Source organism: Myotis myotis, unplaced genomic scaffold (genome assembly GCF_014108235.1).
Source record: "Myotis myotis isolate mMyoMyo1 unplaced genomic scaffold, mMyoMyo1.p scaffold_m19_p_8, whole genome shotgun sequence".
NCBI lineage: Eukaryota > Metazoa > Chordata > Mammalia > Chiroptera > Vespertilionidae > Myotis > Myotis myotis.
The window spans coordinates 74,969,924-74,996,185 of NW_023416390.1; the positions used below are offsets into that span (position 1 = coordinate 74,969,924).

The window sequence follows — 26,262 nt, forward strand, 5'->3', positions numbered from 1 at the left end:
CCCTCTCTCATTGATCTTGAAGCAAAATGATGGCACCAATGATATATAAGTTGAATGTAATAAAAACAACCACAAAGAAATACTTTCTGGGGTTGAGCTTACCACCCTAGTATCTGCTGGACTTCAAGCAATTCCTTTTATCTGGCTAAGCCTCAGCTTCTTTGGCTATAAAACAGTCCAAATAAAAGTTTCTATTTCACATGATTGCTTATAATAATTACATGTTACTGCATGTAAAATATGCACAGACTGCCTGGTACAGGACTCTTCTCTAGCATATTATGAGTTCAGGAGAGAAGGTGAAAAGAAAGATTTAAAAATAGTAGAAAGAAAAATACCACATGATCTTAGTTATTTATGGATAATAAAGACCATTATAAACTGATGAACAAAAATAGATACAGAGGCAGAGCAGCAATGAACAGACTGTCAAACTACAGCAGGAAGGTTAGGGAGGGTTGGGTGGGGGGTGGTAAGAGATCAACCAAAGGACTTGTATGCATGCATATAAGCATAACCAATGGACACAAGACACTGGGGGGTAGGGGAGGCCGGGGGAAGGTCAAGGGGGAAAATAAAAAGGAGATGTATGTACTACTCTTTGTAATATTTTAAGCAATATAACAAAATTTAAAAATAAAATAAAGTAAAATAAAAAATAAAAAAAATAAAGAAAAATAGTAGAAGGAAAGCTTCAACAGTTGAGGCTGTTTCTAATCAAAAGAAAAATATAACAAAACACTCTTCCATTGAGTGCTGGGTCTCTCCATGTTCTGAGCATCTAGGAGACCATGAATGATTTAAAATAATTCCATGCCCCTGGTAAATTAAACTACAATTGTCAGGCAATTGTTACCAACCATCTTCTCATAGCATTGGCTATGGTGATCAAACATCCTTGGGGAAGTCCTAATTAATGCCTGTTATGCTGGCTTAAATATTAATAACTCATTCACTCACTTTCAGAAGTGCCTTAGTTTGTATGGAAGATTATATGCATCCTCACCACCCCATGAGAATCTAAGAAACATGCACATTTTGTTTTTCATTGTGGCACTGAGTTCCATTTCAAATGTGCAGAAAAGGTAGACTGCACCGCTATTCTTAAAATCATCTACTCAATGTGGTTACTGGACCTTTATGTCTTGCCAGAGTTCTGTCTGAGATAACAGTTCAAGCATCTGAAGAAGACTGTTGTGTGCCCCGAGCACATTAGCTCATAAATCATTAAATCAAAAATTAAAGGGAAAGACAGTATAGGGCTTACCTCAAAACAATTGAGCTCCTTTATGTTTTCGTGATAGAAACATCACACAATTCTTTATATGCAAGCCCTTACCATAGCTTTTAGTTACTCAGTAACTAAAGAGAATTGGTGTTTTCTCAAAGTAGAGCATGAATGTGAAGAGTAAATCACTTTCACTTGGCAGAGAATTTCAATTGGCCATTGAGAAGTCTGTTTCTAAGCCAATTCCATAGGCAGAGATCTCAGTATGATGCTGGGCAGCCCGTGTTGCTTCAACATCAAATCCCCTAAAAAGCACATTCTCTCTGCCTACCAATTATACACAAAACAATACCCCTTTCTAGTTTATTCACAACTATCATCGATATTGAGTTGAATTTCTTTATTTAAAAAAAGGTACAAACTAGGCTCATCATCACCCCAACTATCTCCCACTAAAATTTGGAAAAACAGAGACTGTGACCCTGAGTTCTCAGAGGTAAGCACTTACCACATTCAGGGCTGTCGCTGTTGATAAATATTTAGCAGGTGTAGGAGGTGCACCAGGTGCTGCATGTTATAAGGAAAGGCACATGCATGCATTATTAAATCTCCCAGTGAAGCAGAAGTGAAACTTGGTGGATGGATAATAATGTAGTTCTCTATAATTTTATAAGCATTCAGAAATGATGACATAAACTTTGTATTTATTATCCAAAGGCCATCAACCCAGTATGCTCTCTCAGGGGTGAAAAATACAATGCCCTAGAAGAACTATGAGTGGGAAGTTTTCATAGACTCCCTTCCTATTTTTCTGGATGTTCTAAATATAGAGTAGACACATTAGAGCAGCCTTCTCCACCAGAATTCCTGCCCAACCTAGATATCTAAGTACCTCAAAATTCTATCTATATACATATGGAATTAAACAGCACTGCAAAGCTTTTCTACTAAACTTCCAGGAATGTTCAAAATAGGCTCCAGGATATCCATATACTTCTTTCATTCTGAAATTTGTCTGGAAAAAAAAAATGTATGCTATATTCTTAAATTTTCATAATCACCATTCACTTTGCAACAGAAGCCAAATTCAATGGCTCTGGCACCAGACAAGACCTTCAGGGCACTTACTTCTAATACCAGCTCATTACAGAATTGCTATGTGACCTTGGGCGGTGCACTTAACCTTTCAGCGTTTCAATTTTCTTGCTTTTCCTCAGTGGGTAATTCTGTTGAGCCAACACACAGGACAGCTGTTAGGAATGCCTAATTAAATGGGATTTAAATCATCTTGAAAAGGTAATACATATATAACTACCCACCTAACTCAAAATTCTTTATAGGCAAGCCCTTGCCATAGATTTGAGAAGGAATAATTCATGCTTATATCTGCATAAACCATCTAGGATGGCAGTCCAGGCAAATAAACAGTTTCTCTCTATGATAGGCACCACCCACTCTCTGATCCTAGGCAATAGTTCAAATTTCTAGAGACTATCTCTAATATCCTCTACTTCCTGTCCTCAACCACTACTGCTCTGAAAACACCTCCAGTTTGAAGAGCTAACCTTATCAAATAGTGACAGTCTTGACTCTGGTCCTTCCTCTCTCAAATATCACAAGTGAAGTCACACATAGGTAAGTAAGCTTGAGGTCTCCCGGACCCATGAGGAACTTAACCCTAGCTGCATATCAGAATCTCAAGAGAAATGTGTATAGACTCATAATGTACCCCCCCCACCCCGCCAACCTAAGCCATTTAAATCAGTATCTCTGGTGACTAAAGCCCAAGCATTGGTGTGTTTTAACAATCTCCAGGGCAATGAACCACTGATTTAGCACATTTAAAACTAACATCTCTTATTCATCCTATATGTAAAACAAGAAAATGACAATGCAGCATGGTTAACCAAGCAATAGAAAACAAATGAGCATGAGCTAAATCATTACTGCTCTCAACACTTTTAAAAAATGCAAACTGCCCTCTAGCTAAGTACATCATAATGGGCATAAATTGGAAATGTGTACTATAAACGACCAGGGTTAACAACACAATTTATAATGACAAGTTGTACTTGTCGTTGCCTCTTGCCAATGTGTGTGAAATAATAGGCATTTGTTTTCCCCCCATCCTGGCCCCTTTTTGTTTTAGCAGATGAAATGTCTAGTGGCTGCCGGCTACAAGGCTCCCTAATGTGCTGCACTCCATCATCATTGATACTGAAACACACGGCAACACCATATTGCACTGTATAAAAGCAGGTTTCTGAGGGCACAGATGCCACCTAGGATACAAGCTCAAGACGTTACCATCATTGTTAGGGATGGATACTGAACTATATATTAGGAAAATCCTTTTAAATAATCCATGTGGCTGTTATGTATTAATGCTTTATATCCTCATTGGCATTAAAGGATGCTATTCATGCCTAGCACAGAGCTGACAGCAAGAGGACAGAAGGGCTTATAGGTCAAGATTATGTGTCATAGCAGGGAGGACACAACTCAGAAACGCACAGCTAGCAATTTCAGATCCTCAGCTTCTCTGTTCTTACAGGACGTTGCCAGCTATTTGCTTTATGGAGATGGTCATATTCTAAATGTTCCACCACGCATCATGGCTCAACCACATAAATCCTGATTTCGGAAACTGTTTGTAATGCCCTTTCCAGGATGTGTCCACCTATAAAAACTGGTTCACCTGAATGTTAGCTATGGGGAACCACTCAGACATTAATAGCACTTATGATACTAAATTTTTTATTGGGGGAAGAGTGGTAAGACAAGTTAAAGAAAAATAACTGTGCAAGCAAGCCAATTGAAATAAACCTTTTCATTTTTAACTAAAAATTTTATCAGTGTCTACAAAGACATTTAATTATTCATTTTATGCACATAGCATGTGTTACTGTTTGTCTTGCTGTCTCCACTGTTTTGCAGTATTAACATAAAGTGATTGGCTTTTAAAGTCCTCTTATGACTTAGTGTTGATAAAATAATATGACTTTTTAACATGAGTGATTCTATGAACTTGGAAAAATTACTTATCTTCTGGTGCCTCGAAGAGAAATAATTAATTGGGGCTTTGAAAAAATAGAAGAGAGAGAGAGAGAGAGAGAGAGAGAGAGAGAGAGAGAGAGAGAGAGAAAGTAGTTCAGGGTTTGGTGTCTGGTAAGTATGTAAAATGGTTAGTTGATATGCAGGTTAGTGTGGGGGATTGGTTTAGTGTATTTTCTCTTCCTCTGCATCTAGATAACCTGTATGCTTCCTTGGATACTGAACAGAGGGCCAAGTCTTTCAAGAAGTCTTTCCAACCCACCCTCTTTTCTTGCCTTCATGTCTCTACAAAGATCTAGTTTGCACTCCTAGGTTGAACTCCTTTGTCTCTCTGCCTCCAAGCAGTAAGCATCTATAGTACTTATTATAGTTCATAAAACCTAGTAGACAGTAGTAAGTTATTTTTGAATAAATGAAAAGAATCCATAATTAGATGATCATATAACATTCTACAATTCTTTTTTCTTGAATGAAAATTTGGAGACATTAGTTTCTACCCAAGAGGCAGAGTATATGTCTGAAGAAGCACATGGAAACTAGGATGCTGGAGAAGTTTGGTTTTAATTCATTTTATAATGTTTATATTTTTAACTTTACAAATTTTCAAACATATCAAATGAACTCAATGTATCCACCCATTATCATCAATAATTAAATGGCAAGCTTGTTTCCTCTATACCCCTGCTTATTCACACACAACTGAATTATTTCAAAGAACATTTAGCTATCACATCATTTTATCTGTAACTATTTCAGGATAGAATTATAAAAGATAAGGGCTTATTTTAAACATAACCATAGGAGCACTATCATACCTTGAAATATGAATATCAATTATCCTAAAGTACTTCAATTATCCATCTGCCATTGGGTTACAATTTGTGTCTCAATTATCAAATGGGTTATAATTGGTTGAAATGTCCTATAGGTTTCTCTTCCTTTCCTTTTTGTTTCCTTTGCAATTCTCTTTGAAATGCTTTCAAAATATTTTTTTAAACACATGACAAAAAAAAAAAAGGTAGAAAATTAAGGGGGAATTTTAGATCATTGGCCATTGGAAAATTTCTCTCTATTGCTGGTGGTGAGACCTGGACTTTTAACAGATATGATAAATTAAAAAATAAGAAACAAAGCCTGAAACCAGAGCATAGGGCAAGGTTTGGTCAGTGAGACCCTTACACACACACACACACACACACACACGCACACACACACACGCGCGCGTGCACTCGCAAGTCTTTAGTGTGTGGACTATAAAAAAAAGTCTGCTCTAAACTAGAGAAAGAGTGGGAGTGCTGTCTGTCTTGGATTTCACTTTAGAACTAACAGAAAAAAAGTCACCCAGAGATTTCCTAAACAGATGCCTCTATTAATTAATATATGTGTGGAGCTAAAATTCCCACTGCACTACTTGGAAGACAAAACCCAGGACATAACTGTTTATAAGGTATTCTGCATTGTTCAGGGAAAAAGAATAATGAAATCCTCTAAGGAGGAGATACTGTTCTAGAAATTGAGAATATGGCACAAGAACAGAAAAACAAACAAACATTAGCCCTGTCCTCATGAGCTTTCCATTCTAATGAAAGGATAAAGAAAATTAAAAAATAAATTTTAGCCCTGGCCCATATGGCTCAGTTAGTTGAGGGTCATCCCATGCATTGAGAGGTCACTAGTTCCTGCCCAGATTGCAGGCTGCTCCCAAGCAGGGGGCATGCAGGAGGCAGCCAGTAGTTGTTTCCCTCTCATTCTTCCTCTCTCTCTCTCTCTCTCTCTCTCTCTCTCTCTCTCTCTCTCTCTCTCTATCTCAAATCAATAAAAACATATTTTAAAAAATAAAAAAACAAATACATTTTAAATAATTAGTGTTTATTTGGCAATTAAGTGTCCTGCAAAAATAATGTGGATGAAAGTTAGGGAGAGTGTGTGTGAGTGTGTGTGTGTGTGTGTGTGTGTGTGTGTGGTGGGGGAGGGAGGGAGTTGTAATTTGTAACTTCAAGAGCCTCAATGAGAAGGGAATGTTTGAGCAAGAACATGAAGGAGGTTGGCAGGTCATCTATATAATATCTAGGGGAAGAGAAGTCTAGGCAGAGCTAATAGTATGTACAAAGGCCCAGAGTCAAATTCCAGAAAGAGAAAAGGAGACAAGACTGGCTGGATTGCCCTGGCCAGGTTGCTCAGTTGGTTGGAGCTTTATCCCCGACCCCACCCCCGGCAACTACAAACCATGAACTCCATGGGATGGGCAAAGAGCCCAGTGCACACCAGGTCATGAGGACGGTCTATGAAACAATGGGGAGTTATAGTAATTTATATGCTCACCAATGATGCACATTTCTTTTATTCAAGAAAACAGATTCTCCTCATTACTTGCCTGGATAATTAAATGACCTCCTAATTTTCCTGGCTCCTACTACTGTCTAACCTCATTATTTCCTGTACTATTTTTCTAAAACACATATCTGATATGATCACACCCATGCTTAAAATTTAAATGGCCTATCAGAATTCCATGTAATGTCCAATCTTCTTAGAATAGCATAGCTATTTTCATAAGCTGGCTCCTGCATATTTCTCTAACTCTATTCTCATCACTCCCTCATAATGCATTACGCATCCCAAGTGTCACAAGCTTCCTGCCTGCAATTCATTTAATTAAAAAGTACTCTCATGCAGTCGATTCCTGCACACACATGCCCTCTACCACCTGTAAGAAGTTCTACCCCATGTTTACTTGGAAACTCCTGATATATCAAATCTTACCTCCTCTGGCCACTTAGCTAGAATTCGAGCCCCTACTCTTTGGCTGCAAATACCCTGTGCTCATTCCTTATAGAAAAAAAAAATGTTTGCCTACTTGATTCCCCTGTTCAAAAGTCCTATGATTTAACTAACCTTGTGTTACTCATCTTAATGTCATTAGCAGTTGACATAGAACTCGGTATATACTAGTAATAAGCACTAAAGAAAGGATTTGCTAAGTTAATGATACATTCATCTCTTATCATTCATTCAATAGGTGGTTAGGCACTTACAGGATGGCAGCCACTGTTCAGTGTGTGTAAGCAGTGCACAGCCCACAGCGACTACTTAGGGACTACTAACTGCCCTGAGGAAAATGACAGGGTGATGAGCAAGGTAGAGAGAGGGAAGAAGTGGCGGGGGGTCCCTAGTAAAGTTACCAAAGAAAAACTCTGAGTCATGACTTTTGAATTGAGAATGAAGTGTTGCTCTAAAGGCACCTATGCCAAGGGCTGGGAGAAGAGCATTTTAGGGAGAAGGGGCAGCAAGTGAAAGGCTGAACAAAATTGTCAGAAGGGAGGCCATGGCTACAGAAAGGTAAAGAAAGCAGTACAAGGTAGGACGTCAGTTCACAAAGTTGCAAAGCAACAGACTGTGAGGCTGAAGCCGTCCTGATTATCCCTGCTTGTGGAGGTGACCCACTTCTATAGCTTCCGTGTCACAGGACTCACAACCTCCCTCACTTGTTTCTCCTTTGGGAAGAAGGAGTGGCATCTAACGCATGACTTTGGGAGGAGGAAGTGAGCATATGTGGCTCCTCCTTCCCTCTCCTTTTCTTTCTTTGGGCTCCATCTGCTCAGAGGACGCACATACTCTGATCTTTTCTCACTCATCCCCAATCAAGTGTAGGTATACAACATGGACTGTGGCCAGGTGGTTAAGCCTGTCTAATTCTGGGGTTGAGAATCAGCTGCTATTTTGATCTCCCTCTGCTCTGACTCAATTGTTTCTGAATCAGGATGGGAGGAATAGGTGAGTGGAAAAGTTAGACTTCCTCAATATCCACGACAATGTATGAGCTTGTTGGTCACACACCCTTACTTCTAAGTATATTTTCTTTATTAAAATAATAATTTTATGGCTTGACCTTGAGTACTCATGCATCTTATAACTTACTCAGGGGAGATAAAATACAGAATGGAAGACAAGGAGGGACTTAGTACATGCTGAGCTAGCCTGTTCATGTAGGATAAGTAAGCCCTAGGGAGTAAGTTGTCTCATGAATGCTACATGTTAGAACTATGCTAACAATGAATATATACAGTCTCAGAGAAGTTAACTAAATAAAGACACCAGGAGTCCATTATAGATATGTTAGATTCTATAGGTTAAGCTCCTTCCACCACACATGAACAAATTAGTGAGAAGCTTAAAACAGAATATAAGTGCTTATTGAATATAATCAAAGCTCAGTTCAAAAAGTGTTGTGGTAATTCAGCAATGGGAGAGAATATTGCTGGCTCAAGTAAGAAATGAACAGAACTGCCCTAACCCGTTTGGCTCAGTGGATAGAACGTCGGCCTGCGGACTGAAAGGTCCCAGGTTCAATTCCAGTCAAGGACATGTACCTTGGTTGAAGGCACATCCCCAGTAGGAGGAGTGCAAGAGGCAACTGATCGATGTTTCTCTCTCATCAATGTTTCTAGCCCTCTATTCCTCTCCCTTCCTCTCTGTAAAATATCAATAAAATATATTTTTTTTAAAAAAAGAAATCAACAGAACTACCCACAGAACTTGTCATTGCATTCATGTAATCTATACTCCTACTTTGGTTATCATTCACAAGGCCTCTAAATTAAAAAACAAACACATGTATTTTAAGTATCAGGAAAATTAAATAATAGTATAATAAGGAAAATCTCAAATGGCAGAGAATCTATCATTCCTAGCATATTGATTTTGGAATATTTTATTCCCTACCACTGTAAACATGTCATTCAGTACATATTCTATCTGAACCATCTCCATGTAGCAACTCAATTTTGAAGGAACTTCAAGAGATTAGCAGAAGATCCAGTGATACCTTTTAGGAAACACTTAAAAGTTGTTTGTTAAACTTGAGGAATCTACTTAATTTTGAGCTTGAATTTACTTCCTTCTTGATTTGTTACATAAACTATTTGATGTTATTATACAACCTAAAGTTCCAAATTGACATATTAAGATCCCAACATTTAACTCTATCTCTCACTCTAGGCATTCTATGCTTTGTTATAGTAATGCAAATTAAATAGTTTAAAAATTTACCATCCTACTAGCTAATCCAGTCAGTCAAAAACCTCCTGAAATCACATCTAATTGAGAATCATATTAAAATGCAACTAAAGTCAAGGAAGTGAAACATAATGTATTCTCTTTAATTGTAGAAAATTATTTAATAAATTAACACCCTGTTAAATCTAAACTAATTTATTTTAGTTCTTCATAGGAAGTACATTGAAAGTCTAAAAATAAACTTCTAATTAGAATGGGTACCTTGGCTTCTGAAAGGCAATTCATTTAACTCTATAATCAAATAAGGATTATATTATGTTATACTGTATTGTCTGCAGAGAATTCTCCAGATATGAGAAAGAAACCAGCCAGAAGTAAAAACATTCGAAAAGAAAGAGCCTTCACATCCAAAGAAACATTTTTTTTTTTTGCCACTAAGGCTAACAATAAATCATTATAAATACCCATGTGAGCCTTAGGATTTATTTATGGTAATGTAGCTTGACTGCTGAATAAAGAAGATTAATGGTGCTTTAGAGAAACTATTAGATGCAAACTAAGAAGACATAACCGTGGATTTCAGGTGTAAAGGACAGAACTTCATGCATTAAATCAGCATTTGTTTATCCTGTTTGCTTTTTTGTTTATTTGATTTTGTTTGAGATGTTAGTTTATTTTATCAGACAATCGGGACAGCACTGTTTATGATCGAGAATCCCTAGGCATGAGAGCCTAGGCACTGTAATAAGAATGCAAGTACACACAGACTGCATGTTTTGTTTGTTTAAAGTAAAATATCTGGCCCAGATCATGCTCAAGGAGAGAGTCCTTTCTCTCTCCTCCAAGTTTCTGTTCTACAAGAAAATGTTATCCTACTGCATTTATATTCCCTGGAGCTTCATTTTCCTTCTCTGTATTTCTACCTTATTTACAATGGCTCTCCTCTCAATCTGAAGCTCAAAGTGGCTTTTGCGTTAAAAATAAGGATGTAGGCTTTGTCCCTCCTCTGCTTAGAGGTCAGCACTGGTGGACACATAAGGGAGGAAATTAGTCATATCCTGCATTCTCACCCAAAGCGCTGAGCTGGGATGTTATGGAGAGATCAGTCTCTGTGATGAACAACCACTCGCCCTAACTGAGCAGAGCGCTCCCATACTCAGTTCCTGCTGCCTTTTTACACTCTGTCCCCTTCCCTTCAAGACGGGTTCTGGTGACAAGGGAGCTGATCTGCAGGCAGCTGGGTGATTGAGGGACTGGAACAAACTGGGCCATCAGACTCTTTTGCTTGTAAGTTGAATAAAGAGACCCAAGGGAAGTTTGTGTCAATGCTCTGTGCTTGATTTAGTATTGTAGAGCAGGGTCTGGGCCAGCGATTCTGAGCTCTGTGTCTGCCAGTTATGAGCACAGAGACTCAGAGCAAGCCCGTTAGAAGGGAGAGGGTCGGAGGTATGCACAGAGGAGCAGAGGGGAACGGAGGAGGGATCAGCTAGCTCTGAGAGTTGAAAAGAGGAGCCTCAGTCCCTTTTGCATTTCTAGTCCCCAAACCACCTTCATGATAATCTTTTCTTCTTTTTGGACATCTAGAAGAATTGCTGTTATAACTTCCCAACAAGCCCCTTCCTGCCTAATGGAGCTAGAGGGACTGGATCCTTGAAAACGGAAATAGATTCAATCAGAAAAATATAGCAGATACAAGTTACACATTTCTCAAACAACCCAGTGGTCCAAGGTTAAATTAAGTGTTTCTATAGTTCAGTAATTCTCAAGCTTTATTTAATATGTCTTAAAATTACTAAGGTAGTTTGTTTAAATGCCTGTTTGAGGTCCAAGTACAACTTCTAAATCAGAATCTCTTAGGGTTTTAGCAAACATTCTCAGTAATTATGAGTTGGAAGTGCCTGGGCCGCACTTCAGAAACTTGATCAAATTATCCTAAGTTTTATATTTGGGTCAATCTAGGCCACAAAAGCCTGCACATGACCATAATTTTGCATTTTAACATTATACCCTGTGTTTCATTAGGAAAACAAAGAAACCCTACTTTATCTTCTGTAGATATATCACCTCTATTGGAGTCCTCTGTTGAAATGGGAAGTTACAATAGGAAATGCCCTTTAGGAATTAGCAATCGAATAGCCTTTGCTTCCCATGAGATACTCATAAGATTTCATTAAAAATAATGATAAACTGACTTCACTAAAAATAATAAACAAATGAATGAATGAATGATCAAATAAATAAATAAAATGATAGTACATGTTTTCCTTTTAACCACATTTGCCAGGTAACCAGAACAAACCTGATTCTAAGTGTACATATGCTATCTCCAGCATCATCATGTGTGTTCTTGTAGTAAGCTACACAAATCATTTAAGAAAGAAATTTAGTTGGAAAGGCAGATCATCGGTTTTTTTAGAAGTTTTTACGTTTGCTTAAGGATGCAGGTTTTGTTCATCAGTTTATGTCCAGAGACAGAGAAGCATCGATCAGACCGTCAAACCTCAGAGGGAAGGTAGGGGAGGGTGGGGGTAAGGAGGAGAGATCAACCAAAGGACTTGTATGCATGCATATAGGCCTAGCCAATGGACAGAGACACCAGGTGGGTGAGGGCATGTGTGGGGGTGGGGGGGCAATGGGGGATAAGAACACATATGTAATACCTTAATCAATAAAGAAATAATTTTTTAAAAAGGATGCAGGTTTTAACTGGCATCCATTTATTTGACATGGGTTTACTGAATTCTATTCTGTATTAAGTTTATTACGAGGCACTTTGGGAATGAAAACTGAAAAGGCTCCAGGTCCCAAGGACTTCACCGTCCTTCAGAGAAGAAGCAAAATATAATCAGAGAAGAAACCAAGTGCTCAAATGCAAGCCATTCATTTGGGGACTCAAGAATGGGGACTAGTTATGTCCAGCAGCAGGAGCAGGACAAATTGAGTGGAGAAGGAAAACGTTTACATCTGGTAGAATGGGCAAACAGTAGAGACAGAGGGAAAGATATTCTAGATGGAGGGTCATTCTGATTTTCCTTACTACCTTCCCCCATAGCACCATGGATTTCTGCAAAGCACATACCACACTTTGTAACTGCATTTTCATTCGGGTAATGTGTTCAATCGCTCTATCTTCCTCCACTAGACTGTGATCTCCATAATGTCTGGATGTGTTTTTCAGTCACCACTCTATGCCTATATAGTACCTAACCTAGCAAAGTGCCTGGAACACAGGGATTGTTCAGCAAATGTTAACTCCTACATGAGTGGTCAAGAGACTAGGATTCCACATGGTTTGCCATTTATCAGTTTTGCAATCTTGGGCCCTATTTCTAAGTCTCTGTATCCTCATATGTAACATGGGGTTGTGATCACTCTTTTCATATAGGGTTGAGGAAAGAATTCAATAGAATAATGAATGTCAATGCTACAGGTATTACTAATTTGGTAGAAAGAGGCAGTGAGATGAAGCCAAGACAATGATATTAAGTTACTACAACTTATTACAGATAAGATTTGAACTTGTCCAGCTTTGTTTTGTGTAGTACTGTACAGGCTCACTAGGCAAGGCAATGTAGCACGTTTAATTTAAACCGGGTATCTTTGCTTCTATTGGGTCAGGTGACCAGGGGTGCTTTCCTTGAAGATCCTCATTTACAGAGCAGGACTCATGGAACAGCTGTTCCTTTGTCATCAAACTGTTTTGACAGTCAATGAGATAGCGCAAATGAAAGCAATGTGTGGCAGGACTGTACCATGCGGAGCCTCTTCACAAATATTCTTTATAAAATTATAAAATTAATTTACTTATTTTTAAATTATTGTTCACATACAATATTGTATGCATTTCAGATATACAGGACAGTGATTCCACATTCATATGCCTTACAAAATGAACACTGCAATAATCCTAGTAGCCATCTGTCCCCATACAAAGTTATTACAATATATTGACTATATTCCCTAGCTGTACCAGGCTTCAGGTTCTCCAATTGGTGATAAACAAACCAGATGAGCTGTGCTTAGGAATATGAGAAATAACTTGTTGTGGGATGAATACAGGCAGGCCCTGGAGTCACAGAAATCTGGATCCCAATCGTGGCTTCTCCTCTGACAGGTTTGGTGATCTTAGATCAGTGATTTCATCTTTTTGAGCTGGGTGTTCCTCACCTGTTAGTAATATACAATTAGACCTACCTCCTGGGGCCATTGCAGGAGGTAAAATAAAATCCCAGCTGGTGATACTCCAGGTCTCTGCAAATGTACATCAGCCTCTGGCCCAGAATGAAGAGGATGCAGTGGAGAGGAGGACGTGTGTGGACTGAGAATGCTTCCCTATCAGCTACGATTTGCACTAACATATGCGGTGAAGAAGTGTAGGTACGCCAACTAAGAGTTCCAGCTCTGAGCAGTGGTTCTTATCAGTGGTCTCCCTGAATGTGGTCATGGAACTTTAAAAATAATGTTCCATTTATTTATTTTTTTATTTTTTTAAATATATATTTTATTGATTTTTTACAGAGAGGAAGGGAGAGAGATAGAGAGTTAGAAACATCGATGAGAGAGAAACATCCATCAGCTGCCTCCTGCACACCCCCCACTGGGGATGTGCCCGCAACCAAGGTACATGCCCTTGACCCGAATCGAACCTGGAACCTTTCAGTCCGCAGGCTGATGCTCTATCCACCGAGCCAAACTGGCCAGGGCTCCATTTATTTTTATTTTGTTGCCAAATCAAAACCACTTCCCACTGGGTTTTAGTAGAGACAGGCAGAAGAAGAAAAACCCACATAGGAAAATTTTAAAAGAAATTAAGAGAATTATATCTATCTCCTTTTTCCCTATGAATTAAGAAAAGTGTCCTTTATGAATTTTATTAGCAGAACTCCTCAGTTTAGTAGGAGTATGACTGAGAAATGTAACCTTTACAAGTCCAAGTGTTTGTAATTCTTCCTATTAAGTTTTTGGGAATATTTACTAGTAAGATTACTAGGACTTTGTGGTGATCTGTGATCTATGGCTTTTCACTTATAGACTAAAGGAGGTCTGTCACCCCCAGTGGAGCTTGTAAAGTCAAAGGCACCTATACTTTGTATAATGAGACTTGCGCTTGGGGCGTATATGTGAGATGCACATCTTATTTCATTTTTCAAAGAATACTGAGAATAGGTAACACCCAAAATGTACAGAGTTGAAAACTGAGACTTAGGTTAAGTCACTTTCTGAAGGAGTGTTATTAGATTATTACATTCTCTCCAACATTATTTTGAGGACATGTTTCGGGCCCCAAATCTTGATCTCTCACACAGTGTAGACTCCTCATTATTTGGGAGTAAATTAGTACTTTATCCTCCACTTCCCAAGCGGACAAAAGTACAGATGAGTCTGGGGGGAGAAAGATGGGATCATGTGTGCTTGAAAGGAGTAGGTAAAGAGAAAGGGTGGCGACAGTTTGCCTTTGAGTAGAAGAAATTCTCAAGTCCAGATGAGGAGATTTTTGACTTATTTGAAATTCTGAATGACCCATACAGGGGTGGGAAAAAGTAGGTTTACAATTGTTCATATGGAAAAATATGTAATACAAGAATAAATAATAATACAAGAATAAACTTTGTTTCACATACCCACAACTGTAAATCTACTTTTGCTTATCCTTCTACTACTCCCAAGGTGTGAACTAACAGGAGGGTAAATACAATTGAAGTGGAAAGCCAGAAGAAATCTGAAAATTGAATCTTTGCTCCTTCAAGTCCCTTGGCTGCCAGGCTGTGAAAAGAATTATCTAGGCTTGAAAAAAGTGGAGGCAAAAAGAGAGCACAGAGGTTTAGAACTATTTTTATTTCAATGCCAACATTTAAATAATTAATTGACTTTCTGGAAATTGGAGTAAAATTTAATATTGCTCGAAAAGCAATCATTTCACATGACCTATGATGTCTCCATCCTTAGCCAGTGCTAGGAGAAGACCACCTCCCCCACCCCCGCCCCAGGCGACAGAGAGATTTTTCTTGAAAGTAGAATAGGTGCAATAGCAGTAGCTGAAATAATCTGTGGCCACAAGGGTGTACCGGCTCATCAAAACTAATATTCCTCCTGAGGGTCAGCAGGTCTTGACTGCTCCCCCATCAATATCTGGCTGCCAGTGGGCACCCTTTTTAATTCAGTTATTTCCCTTCTTATAACCATTTAGCAAAGGAATTATACTTATCTTCCATGGGGAAGAAACTAAAAGAAATAGCGGAACCCAATACAATTCCATCATCACAGATTATTTTATCTTTTCCAATGTTTCCAAAATTTATCTTTAAGAGTTGGTATGTTTTTCGGGTTCATTACTATTAAAATTCAAAAAGCCAGTTTTGTCGATGCTGCCTTCCCAGTGGTTCCATATATAGATTATTCTTCTGTCCCACTCTGTCTGGAAATGGCATCCCCCTGACTTCTCTGGACCAGCCCTGCTCATTCAGTCCACTCATGTCAGAACTTCATTCAGAAAAGTACGTTTTGGAGAATCTCTAGAAGAGATTGTTGTTCCCCCCTTTGAGAGATTAGCTAAATATTTCACTGTACTTTCAAAGCTCTTTTATATTTAATATGTTTCTTTCGGATTCTATCCATAAGCAAAGCTCACTGGATTCTACTTCATTGCTGCTTTGACAGTCATTAAGAAGAGGAAATGGCAGTTCTAAAGCTTGGCGCAGGTGCCCCGCCACTGCTACCTGAAACACTGATGATGATGGTCTTCACCAGCGGCCACCGCCCTTTGGCCAGTCACTGTGAGGTTGGTCACATCTCATGTCACTCCCAGGAAGATGTGTGAGAGTCAAAGTACATTTGGTTGATCCCAGATTCATTGAGCTGGGATTCTGCACAGAAAGGTGTTAATGCTCTCAGCCTCTTTGATGGATTCTCTCTTTGCAGAATGACACGCTTTCTTCCTTCTGCCAGGAGGTGAGTGCGGCAACAGTGCGGGCCATACCCTGCTTCAGAGGACCTGACCATCAAGCAAAGGCCAGGGGTGTGTGGCTGAGCCCCAATTTACTCTGGACACTCAGGTGAACATTCTCTCCATCCTTCCTTTTTGTGGATGTGCCTTTTCTTACTGTGACAATGGTAAGATCTACAGGACCAAGGCCAAGGTGTGAAACTAAGGAAGAGCAACTACATTATTAACTCCTGGCCTTAGGCTTAAATGGAGTTTTGAGGCTAGGACCCTTTATATCTCCATGTGGACTAGCTCATCAGGGAACCATAATAAATACTAGAGGCCTGGTGTATGGAAATTCATGTACTGAAGGCGGGAGGGGTCCCTCAGCCCGGCCTGCCCACTCTCACAGCCCAGGAGCCCTCAAATGCTGGAGGTGACCTGGCGATCAGGGGAAGGCGATGCCCCATTACACCTCTGCTGCTGGCACTGCCGGCAGCAAAAGCCTCGGCCAGCCCTGGTTACCTGTGCCTCAGGCCGGCCCTGGGCAGCTGGGGGGCTGCGGGGATGGGGGACTTCGGAAGGCACGCCTGCCACCCCAGTGGGGCTGAGGAGACTGGACACTGCCACCTTGTGGCTGTGGGTGCCGCTATCTTTGAGGGCGGGGCATTCAATTAGCATATGCCCTCCTTATTGGCTGTGGGTGCTGCCATCTTTGCCACAGTGTGAGGGTCAATTAGCATATTCCTTCTTTAGTAGATAGGATGGGGGGCAAGTCCTGTTCTAAGAAAGAGGATCATGTTACTGAAGTGCTCCTGTGTGTTCAGTAGGATTTGGTATTAAGGATTCTGGGCCATAGCCTATAAGTACACCCGGGAGAACAAAGCGTAACCATTAAAATAAAGAAATACAAATGCACACGGGAGCAACAAATACATTGTGATGGTGATGATGTCTTATGGGAACCACATATGAATGGTTCAAAATGCCACGCAGGGTTAGCAGAAGATGAGTACTCCCACCGTGCACCCCAGTGAAATTACGGCTCATCACAACCGGATATGTTTGCCCCGCCTAGTTCTGATGGCTCTGAAAGGCCAGACCTTATTTGCAAATGTTACAAACCTCGTTCCCAGGAAGGGTGCTCCCATTCGGCATTCTCTCGCTGTTGAGCAGTGGGGAACACAAGCAAGCGGTTAGGAAACAAAGCAGAAAGAAACAGCATCCGCCTACCTGGCTGGCACAGCCTTGGGCAGGGCGTCCACTCGCTGAAGGCGGTCACGATGCAGTCTTTTTTGCATGGGAGGAGACAAGGGCGCACTGTTTCGGGGCGAGTGGAATCTGGGCATCTGTCAATGTGAAGAGACCATATCAATGCCTGCGGGGAAAGTCAGTGCTTTAACATAAACTGCAGGATTTCGCCCTGTTGTTGTTTTAGAGATCAGGAGAGACAGCCCCGGGGCGGGGAACTCCTGCCCAAGGGCTCTTCAGGCAGAGGCAGAGCAGAAGGAGGCCTCAGCTCTCTAGTCCCAGACACTGCACTACTTTCCCCCAGACCAGGAAAAGCACAAGCCCTGAAACTAACCAAAGACAGACACCAAGGGGGGGGGGGGGTCTCCCTAGCAGCATCAATTCAAACAACAACAACAAATATATATATATATATATATATATATATATATATATATATATATATATATATATATATTTAGAATGAGCACATATTTGAAGTGTTTTATTCAGGGTACTATATCAAATCAGTGATATCATTCAAAAGGAAGAGGAAAGTGCAAGGCAATATATGGAAAAAATGGGAAAGAAAATCATTGAATTCCACTGAACTATACATATTCGATTATTAACACAATTTACAATAGTCAGGTGTCTCTTTAGAACCTGTAGATTGATGAAGTGGAGTACGCAAGATATGACAGACTGCAAGTAACATATGTACTGCCTAGCATTAGCAAGAGAAGCACTTCCATGACTTTGTCGATTATTCATTTAATGTTCACCTTGGGAGGAAAAGTAATATAAATAGTCCATGGATTCATTTCACTGGGAAGAACTAAAGTCTCAGGATATGGCAAACAAGTTTTTTTTCCTGTTTTTTTTTATGACAACACGGGGCTAAAAACCACATTTATTATCTTCTAAAACAGTGATATGCCAGGAGGAAAAAACAGAGAAATACCTCATAACATGTTTGCACTTTAAATTCTATTCCTCATAACTTTCTAATACAAAAACAGTGATGCAGTATGCATAAAGCCTGATGGTGTGAGCTTTGATATTAGATCCCCAGTGCTGCATTGTGTTTTGCCTACATTCTTTCATTTCTCCCTAATGACAAAGTAAAAGTCACTATAATCTTCATTTTCAGATGATAAAACTGAGGTGCCAAAGCCACCTGGGGACAGAGTACTTGAGAAAAATTATAAAGCACCAGGTCTAGCAAGTTCAAACAGACAATAAAAGTCCTTCCAGTACAAGAGAACAGAAGATGTAGCAGATAAAATTCACAAAAATAATAATGGGTTAAAAAAACAAAGAGCTAGCCCTGGCCAGTGTTTCCCAGTGGTTAGAGGATCGGCCCATGCACTGAATGGTAGTGGGTTCGATTCCCAGGCAACGGCAGGTAACTGGGTTGCAGGTTTGATTCCTGGCCTGCCTGCTCAGCACATGGCAACCAATTGATGTGTCTTTATCACCTCTCTCTCTCTCTCTCTCTCTCTCTCTCTCTCTCTCTCTCTCTCTCTCTCTCCTGCTCTCTCTCCCTTCCACTCTCTCTAAAAAACAAAAAAAAACAAAAAAAAACAATGGAAAATATATTCTCAGGTGAGGATTAACAAAAACAACATCAAAAAGAGCTGATGAGAGTGTGAAGATTCAGATAAAAGCTCACCAACTGAATTACAAAATTACAAATATGCAAACACAGAGATTGTCCAAATTTCAAACACTAAGAAAAAGTAAGAGAAGTGATGATACCACCAGGGGGTGTGCACAGAACATGGTGGGTGTAGCAGCAGGCAGCAGAGTGCGGAACATGGTGGGCATCGGCCCTGGTGGGATGGTGGAGCAGGTGAGCAGGGGCGCCAGACCAAGGCAGGGTGCTGGTAGCTGTTATCGGGGCGAGTCTCTGGTGGTTACTAAAAATTCTTTGTTCCTGTGCACCGAGGTCCCGACTGGTGCTCACACCTGCTGTCGGCGCTGGCCCCGCTTGCACCCACTGCTGGCGCCAGCCCCAATTTCTCCGTGATGCAGTGGCAGCAGGAGTGGGGCTGCCAGCAGACAGGGGACTGGAGGCTGCAGCAGGAGGGGCTGGGAGGGGGCACAGAGGATGGACCGAGACCCGCCCCTGTGCCCACCACAGTCTTATGGCCCACAGTTCCTTTAAAAGTGCATGGATTTGTGCACTGGGCCCCTAGTCTGATTAATATTAGAGCTCATAAATTTACATAGTTATAAAAATGAAAACATCTTCTTAGTTTTAAATCTTTAGAAACAATACATAGACAAAACATGGGAGATGGAATCTGGCTGTGGAACAGAAAGTACATGATATTCTTGCCCTCATAAGACATAGTAGGCAAAGGACTGGAGATGGAAGGGAAAGAGGAGAAAGTGGAGGCTTGGATATCTTCATCTAACAAAGCAGAGGGTCAGAGCGCCAATCAACACATAAACGAATAAGAAATAAAGTCAACAATGTGGGGAATCGGTAGAGGAATTAGTGTGAATGGGCTGCATTCATTGTTTTCATGAGAGGAATCAATGAATGGACATTTTAAATTAAGAAATTAAGAAATATATAAAGGATATCTAAAAAACATGTCATGCAGCATTAGAAACTAAACCTCAGAAAGGAAGAACAGATAAAATATTTACATGGGCTGGCCCATATTGATATATAGACACAGTGGATAGATAAAAAACTAATAAAGCCATAGCCAGTCGCAGGGCAGGAGGCAAGGAAGGGGAGCAGGGGTATCTGAAGGCTTCCTGTTATTATTCTACTAGAAGCCCGGTGCACTAAAATTTGTGCACTGGCAGGAGGGAGGTCCCTCAGCCCAACCTGTGCCCTCTCACAGTCTGGGACCCCTCAGGAGATAACCACCTTCTGGGTTAGGCCCTCTCCCCTGGTGGCAGATGGCACGCCCGATCCCACGATGCCTGCCCCATCACCCCGGTCACCTGCAGATGGCAGGCCCAGATCCCACGCTGGGGCAGGGCAGCACAGCGGGATCTGCCTGCAGTATGCAAATTTAATGGCCATCTTTGTTGGGTTAATTTGCATACTCTTCTGATTGGCTGGTGAGCGTAACAAAGGTACAGTCAATTAGCATATTTGTCTTTTATTAGTGTAGCTATCTCCTTGTATATTGTTAAGATTTGTGAACCATGCAAAGGCTTGCCCAGTCAAAATAAGGGAGGTGAATGGAAGAAATCTATAACAACTATTAAGGAGTGGTTGTATCTGGGATGTGGGGTACTAAGCAGAGCAGATCGTTGGGGACTGGTTGCTTTCCATCATCAGCAAATTAAATGTATTATTTCAGTTCTACTAGGGAGCATATCATTACTTTGATGAAAATGGAAAATATATTCACAGAAAACAAATCATTCAATTCATTATAGTGGCATTTTTATTAATTATGCTTAACATACAAAAGCCTGTCTACCAAATAGTTTAATTCAATGAATCTAACAACAAAAGAAAAAAAAAAAAGAGTATCCTTAGAGTGTCTTTATGAGCATATAGTGTTATTTAAACAAGCTACTCTGGTAGGGAAAATTTATGTCATACTTTAGTAGAGAGAGCAACAAAACCTAAAATCATTCCCAAGTCCTTCAGTCACACTCTGAAATGCACTGAGATTAAACTGATTGCTGTGAATTCTAACTCCTCTCTAGCCTCTCCTGGTATTTGGCTGGAAATGATAGTACAACCTGAGTAAAGCCAACTCCCTGTGTGCATATTGGGGTAGGAGGGCCCACACCATCCTACTGCACACTCACCCACACACTCCACAGAGCTTCGAAATGTGTGGTGCCAGCTGCAGACTTGCTGGAGAGGGTGGCATGGTCTGCAGGGACGTGGCTCACTCCAGTTATGAGTGAGAGTTCATCTTTCTAGGGTACTGATATTGACTACTTTATTTAAACTGTTTTCCCATCACTCACAATAATCACTCACTGAGCCTAATGTCAACTCTCCACAATATGGCCCCCTTTCTCTCTGTGTTCCTCCACTATGTCCATAAGACAGAAATGGTATCTCCTCAGTGGCAAAGGTCAAGATGCTCAGCTTATATTGATTTTATAGAGTCCATGAACTAAGGGCTTTGTTGGAATGTCTACTGCTTCAAGGATCATTACATTTTCAATTTCCATGAATTTCCTCTTAGCCTTTAAAAATATTCTCTTTGACCATTAGCAACTTATGTGCCCCCCACCCCTCCGCTTCTAAAAACTACAGGCTTTTATTTTCTGTACTCTTGTATTGTCACTGACTGAAAAAAGACTTTTGACATATTTTGTGTTGCTGTTCTGTTGTGTGTGTGCAAATGCACACATGCGCATACAAAATATATACACTAACTTTGAATGCTTTGATCGTAGAACTCCATCTTATGTCATAACTTAAAAATGCCAGATCTTAGTGCATTGCAAATATTAGTAACAGTAAGTCAGTGATTGAATAGTATCATATGCTTTTGGAGCCTGAAGACAAATAAATCCCTGGGAATATTAGACAAATCTATCCAGCTTTCTCCAAAACAAAATTGAAGCCTTAAAGTGCAAGGAAACATGGATTCACTTTTTAGCAAACCAACTATGGCCCTTGCCTTTTGTCATAATTGGTTGTGCTCTTGATAAAAGGATGAAGGCATCCCAACTGAACACATATATTTTCCTGGTCTTGCACTGAAGTATTCTATGATTGTTTCCTGGTCTCCCTGTAGGCCAAATTTCCTCATAAGCATTGTGAGGAAATGTATTAAATGGAGCTACAAAGACTTGTCACTTTTCAGTTTGCCGCCATAATCAAGATGCAAACACACAGTGCTCCATCTTCTAAAGCAGGCCTCCTACCCCAGGGCTGATGTTCCAGCTCACTCCGCTAAGGGGGCAAACCTGACCACTGTTTAAACATTAACTGTTTCACTGGAATTTTATATTCCTATAGCTCACAAAATGCCAGGTGTTTTTACATTAAAGGCAAAGAGTGACTTATCAGGACCTTTGGAAAGCTTTGAGTTGTGTGTATTTAATCTTTATTACTATTTTTCTACATTGCAGCTGGAAAAAACAACATTGAATCATGAAGCAAACCAAACAAAACCCAAAAAATATACCAACACGCTCTCACTTCTGTTTCCGTTGTGCCCTAGCTAGTTCTCATTTTCTGATATGATCGGTTCTATTACTCATACAATGGTAACATTCTCACCTACACAATTGCATGGAAACCAAAACACCAACCCAGGGAAGCGAGAGCTTGCAAGGAATTCTGTGCATCCCAGTGCAGTGAGTTTAGAGGTAAAATACGTTATGTTAGCTGATCCATTCCATGGAGGCATGCTTCTTTCATTCTACGCCAAGGCCACTGGTTTTTTAGGAGATTTTCCTCTCCTTTCCTTTTTCTCTTGCCCCACCCCACTTCAAGGATTTCACAAATGACAGGGGATCGATCTTTCTCCACTGCAATGGCTTTCAATTGAAAAAGAATGAACATATTTATTTTTTAAAAGGGCAGAGAAAAAGATATTTTCTACTGTTGATAATCTCACTATCTCATGATGTGTTTCACTGGACAATAGCTATTATTTTTATAGCTCAATTAATCTCATTAACCTCAAGAATTTTAATTGACTTTACTAAAGTCAATCAGGCTCCTTATGTTTAGCAGGATTGTTTGGCGATGTACAGTAAGAATTACAATTAGGTTAAGTCTCCAGCCTCATTAACAGTGCAAAAGTAATTAGTAATATCTCTGTGTGGGGGGGGGGGGTGTGTGTGTGCTAGGGAAAACATCTGTACAATTCATTTTTCTTATTGGTAAAGTGAACAAAACTAGAGATTATTCACTGTAATAATAATAGTTTAGTTTCACTTACATAAATTTTTAAAGAAAAGCATATTCATTTGTGAATTATGCTTTAAACAATGAACTTATGTTCTTGTGATTTGGGGGCATAAAAATATCATTGAGTTAAAAATTGAGTAAGTTGATGTGCTAGACTTTAATTAAAAAAAAAAGTCTCATTCAAAGTAATTGTGAGGATAGAAAAGGAATTAGAGTGCAATTTGAACATATCATCTGACTTTTAGTGCCCAAATAGCCTTCACAATGTAATGATAATTTATTTGCTAGATGTCAGTCTCAATTCCAATGCTCCTTTGCTAAGAAAGAAACAAATTGCATTCCCATCAAGGGAATTATTATCTGTTGTGATTCAGAACTAAGCAAAGTTTTGTCAAAGGTAGGAGATCAGAATTCAAGTATGCAAAAGGTTCTTATCACTATAAAGAATATTGTTGTATATCACATAAGTCTTATTCCTATATCCAGGATCGATTTATTTTTATTTGTATAACAAAGCTAACATTTCATGCATCCCTTTTTTAGCAGCTGAATATTTACATCATAAAAATAACATTATTAAGGCTGCAATCCTTTCCAAGATAAAAGGAGTTCTCTTAATAACTTTTTAAGCCATTTAGGATTTTACCATAACCTCAGTAATTAGATAGTCACCTCAAGTAGGCGATATGTAAACATTATTTCCATGTTTAACTCCCATGGATACCAGGCTAAGGATACCAGGCAAGTTTCAACACACAACTGACATAATTCGATGTTCCAATAAACATCACAAGCAATGTAGCATTGGATGCTAAACAGAAATAACATTTATGAGTTAATAAGAGCAGAAGGCCATATGTATGATCTCTTCATTACTCTTCATGGCAGTCCTCTGCCAAAATTTATTATGGTAGATAAAATATATTTTTGAGGCAAATAATAAGCATCATCTACTCTCATTTTTCTCTAATTTATATCCAAGCCTTGGCAAGCACATAGGTCAAGTTAAGTCATAAATTTTAAAATGCTTATGGAACACTCATACATGCCCAACGCTGTTCTAAAGTCTGGGGTCCTTACAGTGGAGAACATCCAACCCCAGCACTTTGGAAACCACAACTGGGTGGGGGGGTAGGGGGGGGTTGATGAGGTCTTTCTGACTGTGCTTCACTGCAAGGCATAGTTATCTTCACCTACACAGCCAGCTGCCCATCGGAGGCTCCACCAGCAGCAGCATCTGGCCAGTTTGCGGGATTTCTGCCATCAGCAGTTCATTTCCCTTAACTGAACTTCTGTGACTTTCCTTACACACGGTGAATGTGGTTTCCATGGCAGTGTGGATAAGGCCCAGAGCCTGTCAGTCTAGTGTCCCAAGATGAGATTAATCAGGTGTCTGAGTTGCCCATGGCAGCAACACAAATTGGATTGAATTAGGCAGAAGAGCAAATGCATTTGCCTTGGTTGCCAGGACAGGCAGCGGTATACTTAAGGGGGATGGGACCAGGGATTAATGCTGCCAGGATTTGTTCTGCTTCGATTTCTGCTTCTTTTTGAGCATCAGCTTCATTCTCCCCTCTTACTTTTTCCATCAGTCCTAACCAGGGCTATGGAAACTCTTAATTCATATAGTTAAGCATCAGGAATAGAAAAAGAGAAAATTTCATTTTCCCATTTTGAAAATTCCTTGGGAACATCCCTAACTTGCCTAGTTTGCACCAGTTCATCCTGGTGGCCCACCACTCCTATGGCTGGGTGGGGCCTTCACCACAAAGAGGGGACTAGTGCAAACATGGCCACTTGGAAACCTCTATGGATAGGCCAGTTAGCTAGTCTCTGCATACTGCAGAGGTCCTTCACATTTTCTTCTCCACGAGATTACCCACATGAACTTGAGGAAGAGTTATGTCTCTTTATTTTGTCTAGAGATGCAACTTCCCCAACTGTGCTTTCCACTCAATTACACTTTTTCCTCCATCACTTGTAATTATTCCTGACCCTTTTTTATATCTATATCCTACTCCCCATGTCTAATCTCCTACTGATTTTTATTTATTTATTTACAACTTCATGTGCCCAGTACAGTGTCCATGAGATTGTAAACATGCACAAGGGAATTAATTAATATATTCAAAATGGTTGCATAGATTTAGCTCTCACAGCAGAAAAGATCAATGGGACCTAAAGAAGAATAAAATACAACACTATAATTTCAAAGTTCAAAACTGCCTTCATGTAGACCCAGTCTCCACATGATTAAGAGTCAAAACTATTGAGATCAGCTCTAGAAAACTGGATTACTCAAACAGATTCCCTATTTGTGGGTCTTATTTGCTGTTATCCATTCACTAATACACATATTATAACTTAGTAAAGTGACTACCTTTGTTAAGACATATTTTTTTAATTTTTAAGAGTCAAGCAAGACAACACAACAATGTATTACTCTAGCACAGAATGAGACATATTCAGTGCTTACAAATGCTTTTAACTAAAAATACTCCAATAGGCAAAAATCCTATGCACTTTCACTAAATTATTGATAATACCTTTTGGTCATCACTTGTCCCACGTGACTCTTGACACAAAAGACCTTCCGTGTCTGAATGCCCACACCACAGGCAGCTTCTCCATTCCATCCAATGGTTGCATTAAGAGCAGTACCCAGTGTGTCTTCAGCACAGGGGCCCCAAGGCGATGTCTCCCAGTAGAGTTGCATACAGGAATGGTCATTGCATGAGCGATATTCTTGGAGGGCCTGACTAGGGGGGCATGGTTTTCCACCTGGAAAAATCAAAGTATGAAAGAATGCATAGCCATTGTTGTTGTTGTTGTTGTTTAATATGTTTTTATTGATTTCAGAGAGGAAGGGAGAGGGAGAGAGAGATTGAGTCATCAATGATGAGAGCGAATCATTGATTGGCTGCCTCCTGCATGCCCCCTAGTGGGAAT

The 26,262-nt window shown here is 39.9% G+C and overlaps 1 protein-coding gene across 1 annotated transcript in view; it reads right to left on the reverse strand.

Annotated features, from left to right (window-relative positions):
- THSD7B (thrombospondin type 1 domain containing 7B) overlaps positions 1-26,262 on the reverse strand; it is a 755,959-nt gene that overhangs the window by 370,494 nt on the left and 359,203 nt on the right. Inside the window, exons 8-9 of the mRNA XM_036320836.1 lie at positions 25,860-26,094; positions 17,454-17,569 (exon numbers count right to left, since the gene is read on the reverse strand). Coding sequence (XP_036176729.1) covers positions 17,454-17,569; positions 25,860-26,094 — 351 coding nt within the window. The remainder of the gene's footprint in view (positions 1-17,453; positions 17,570-25,859; positions 26,095-26,262) is intronic.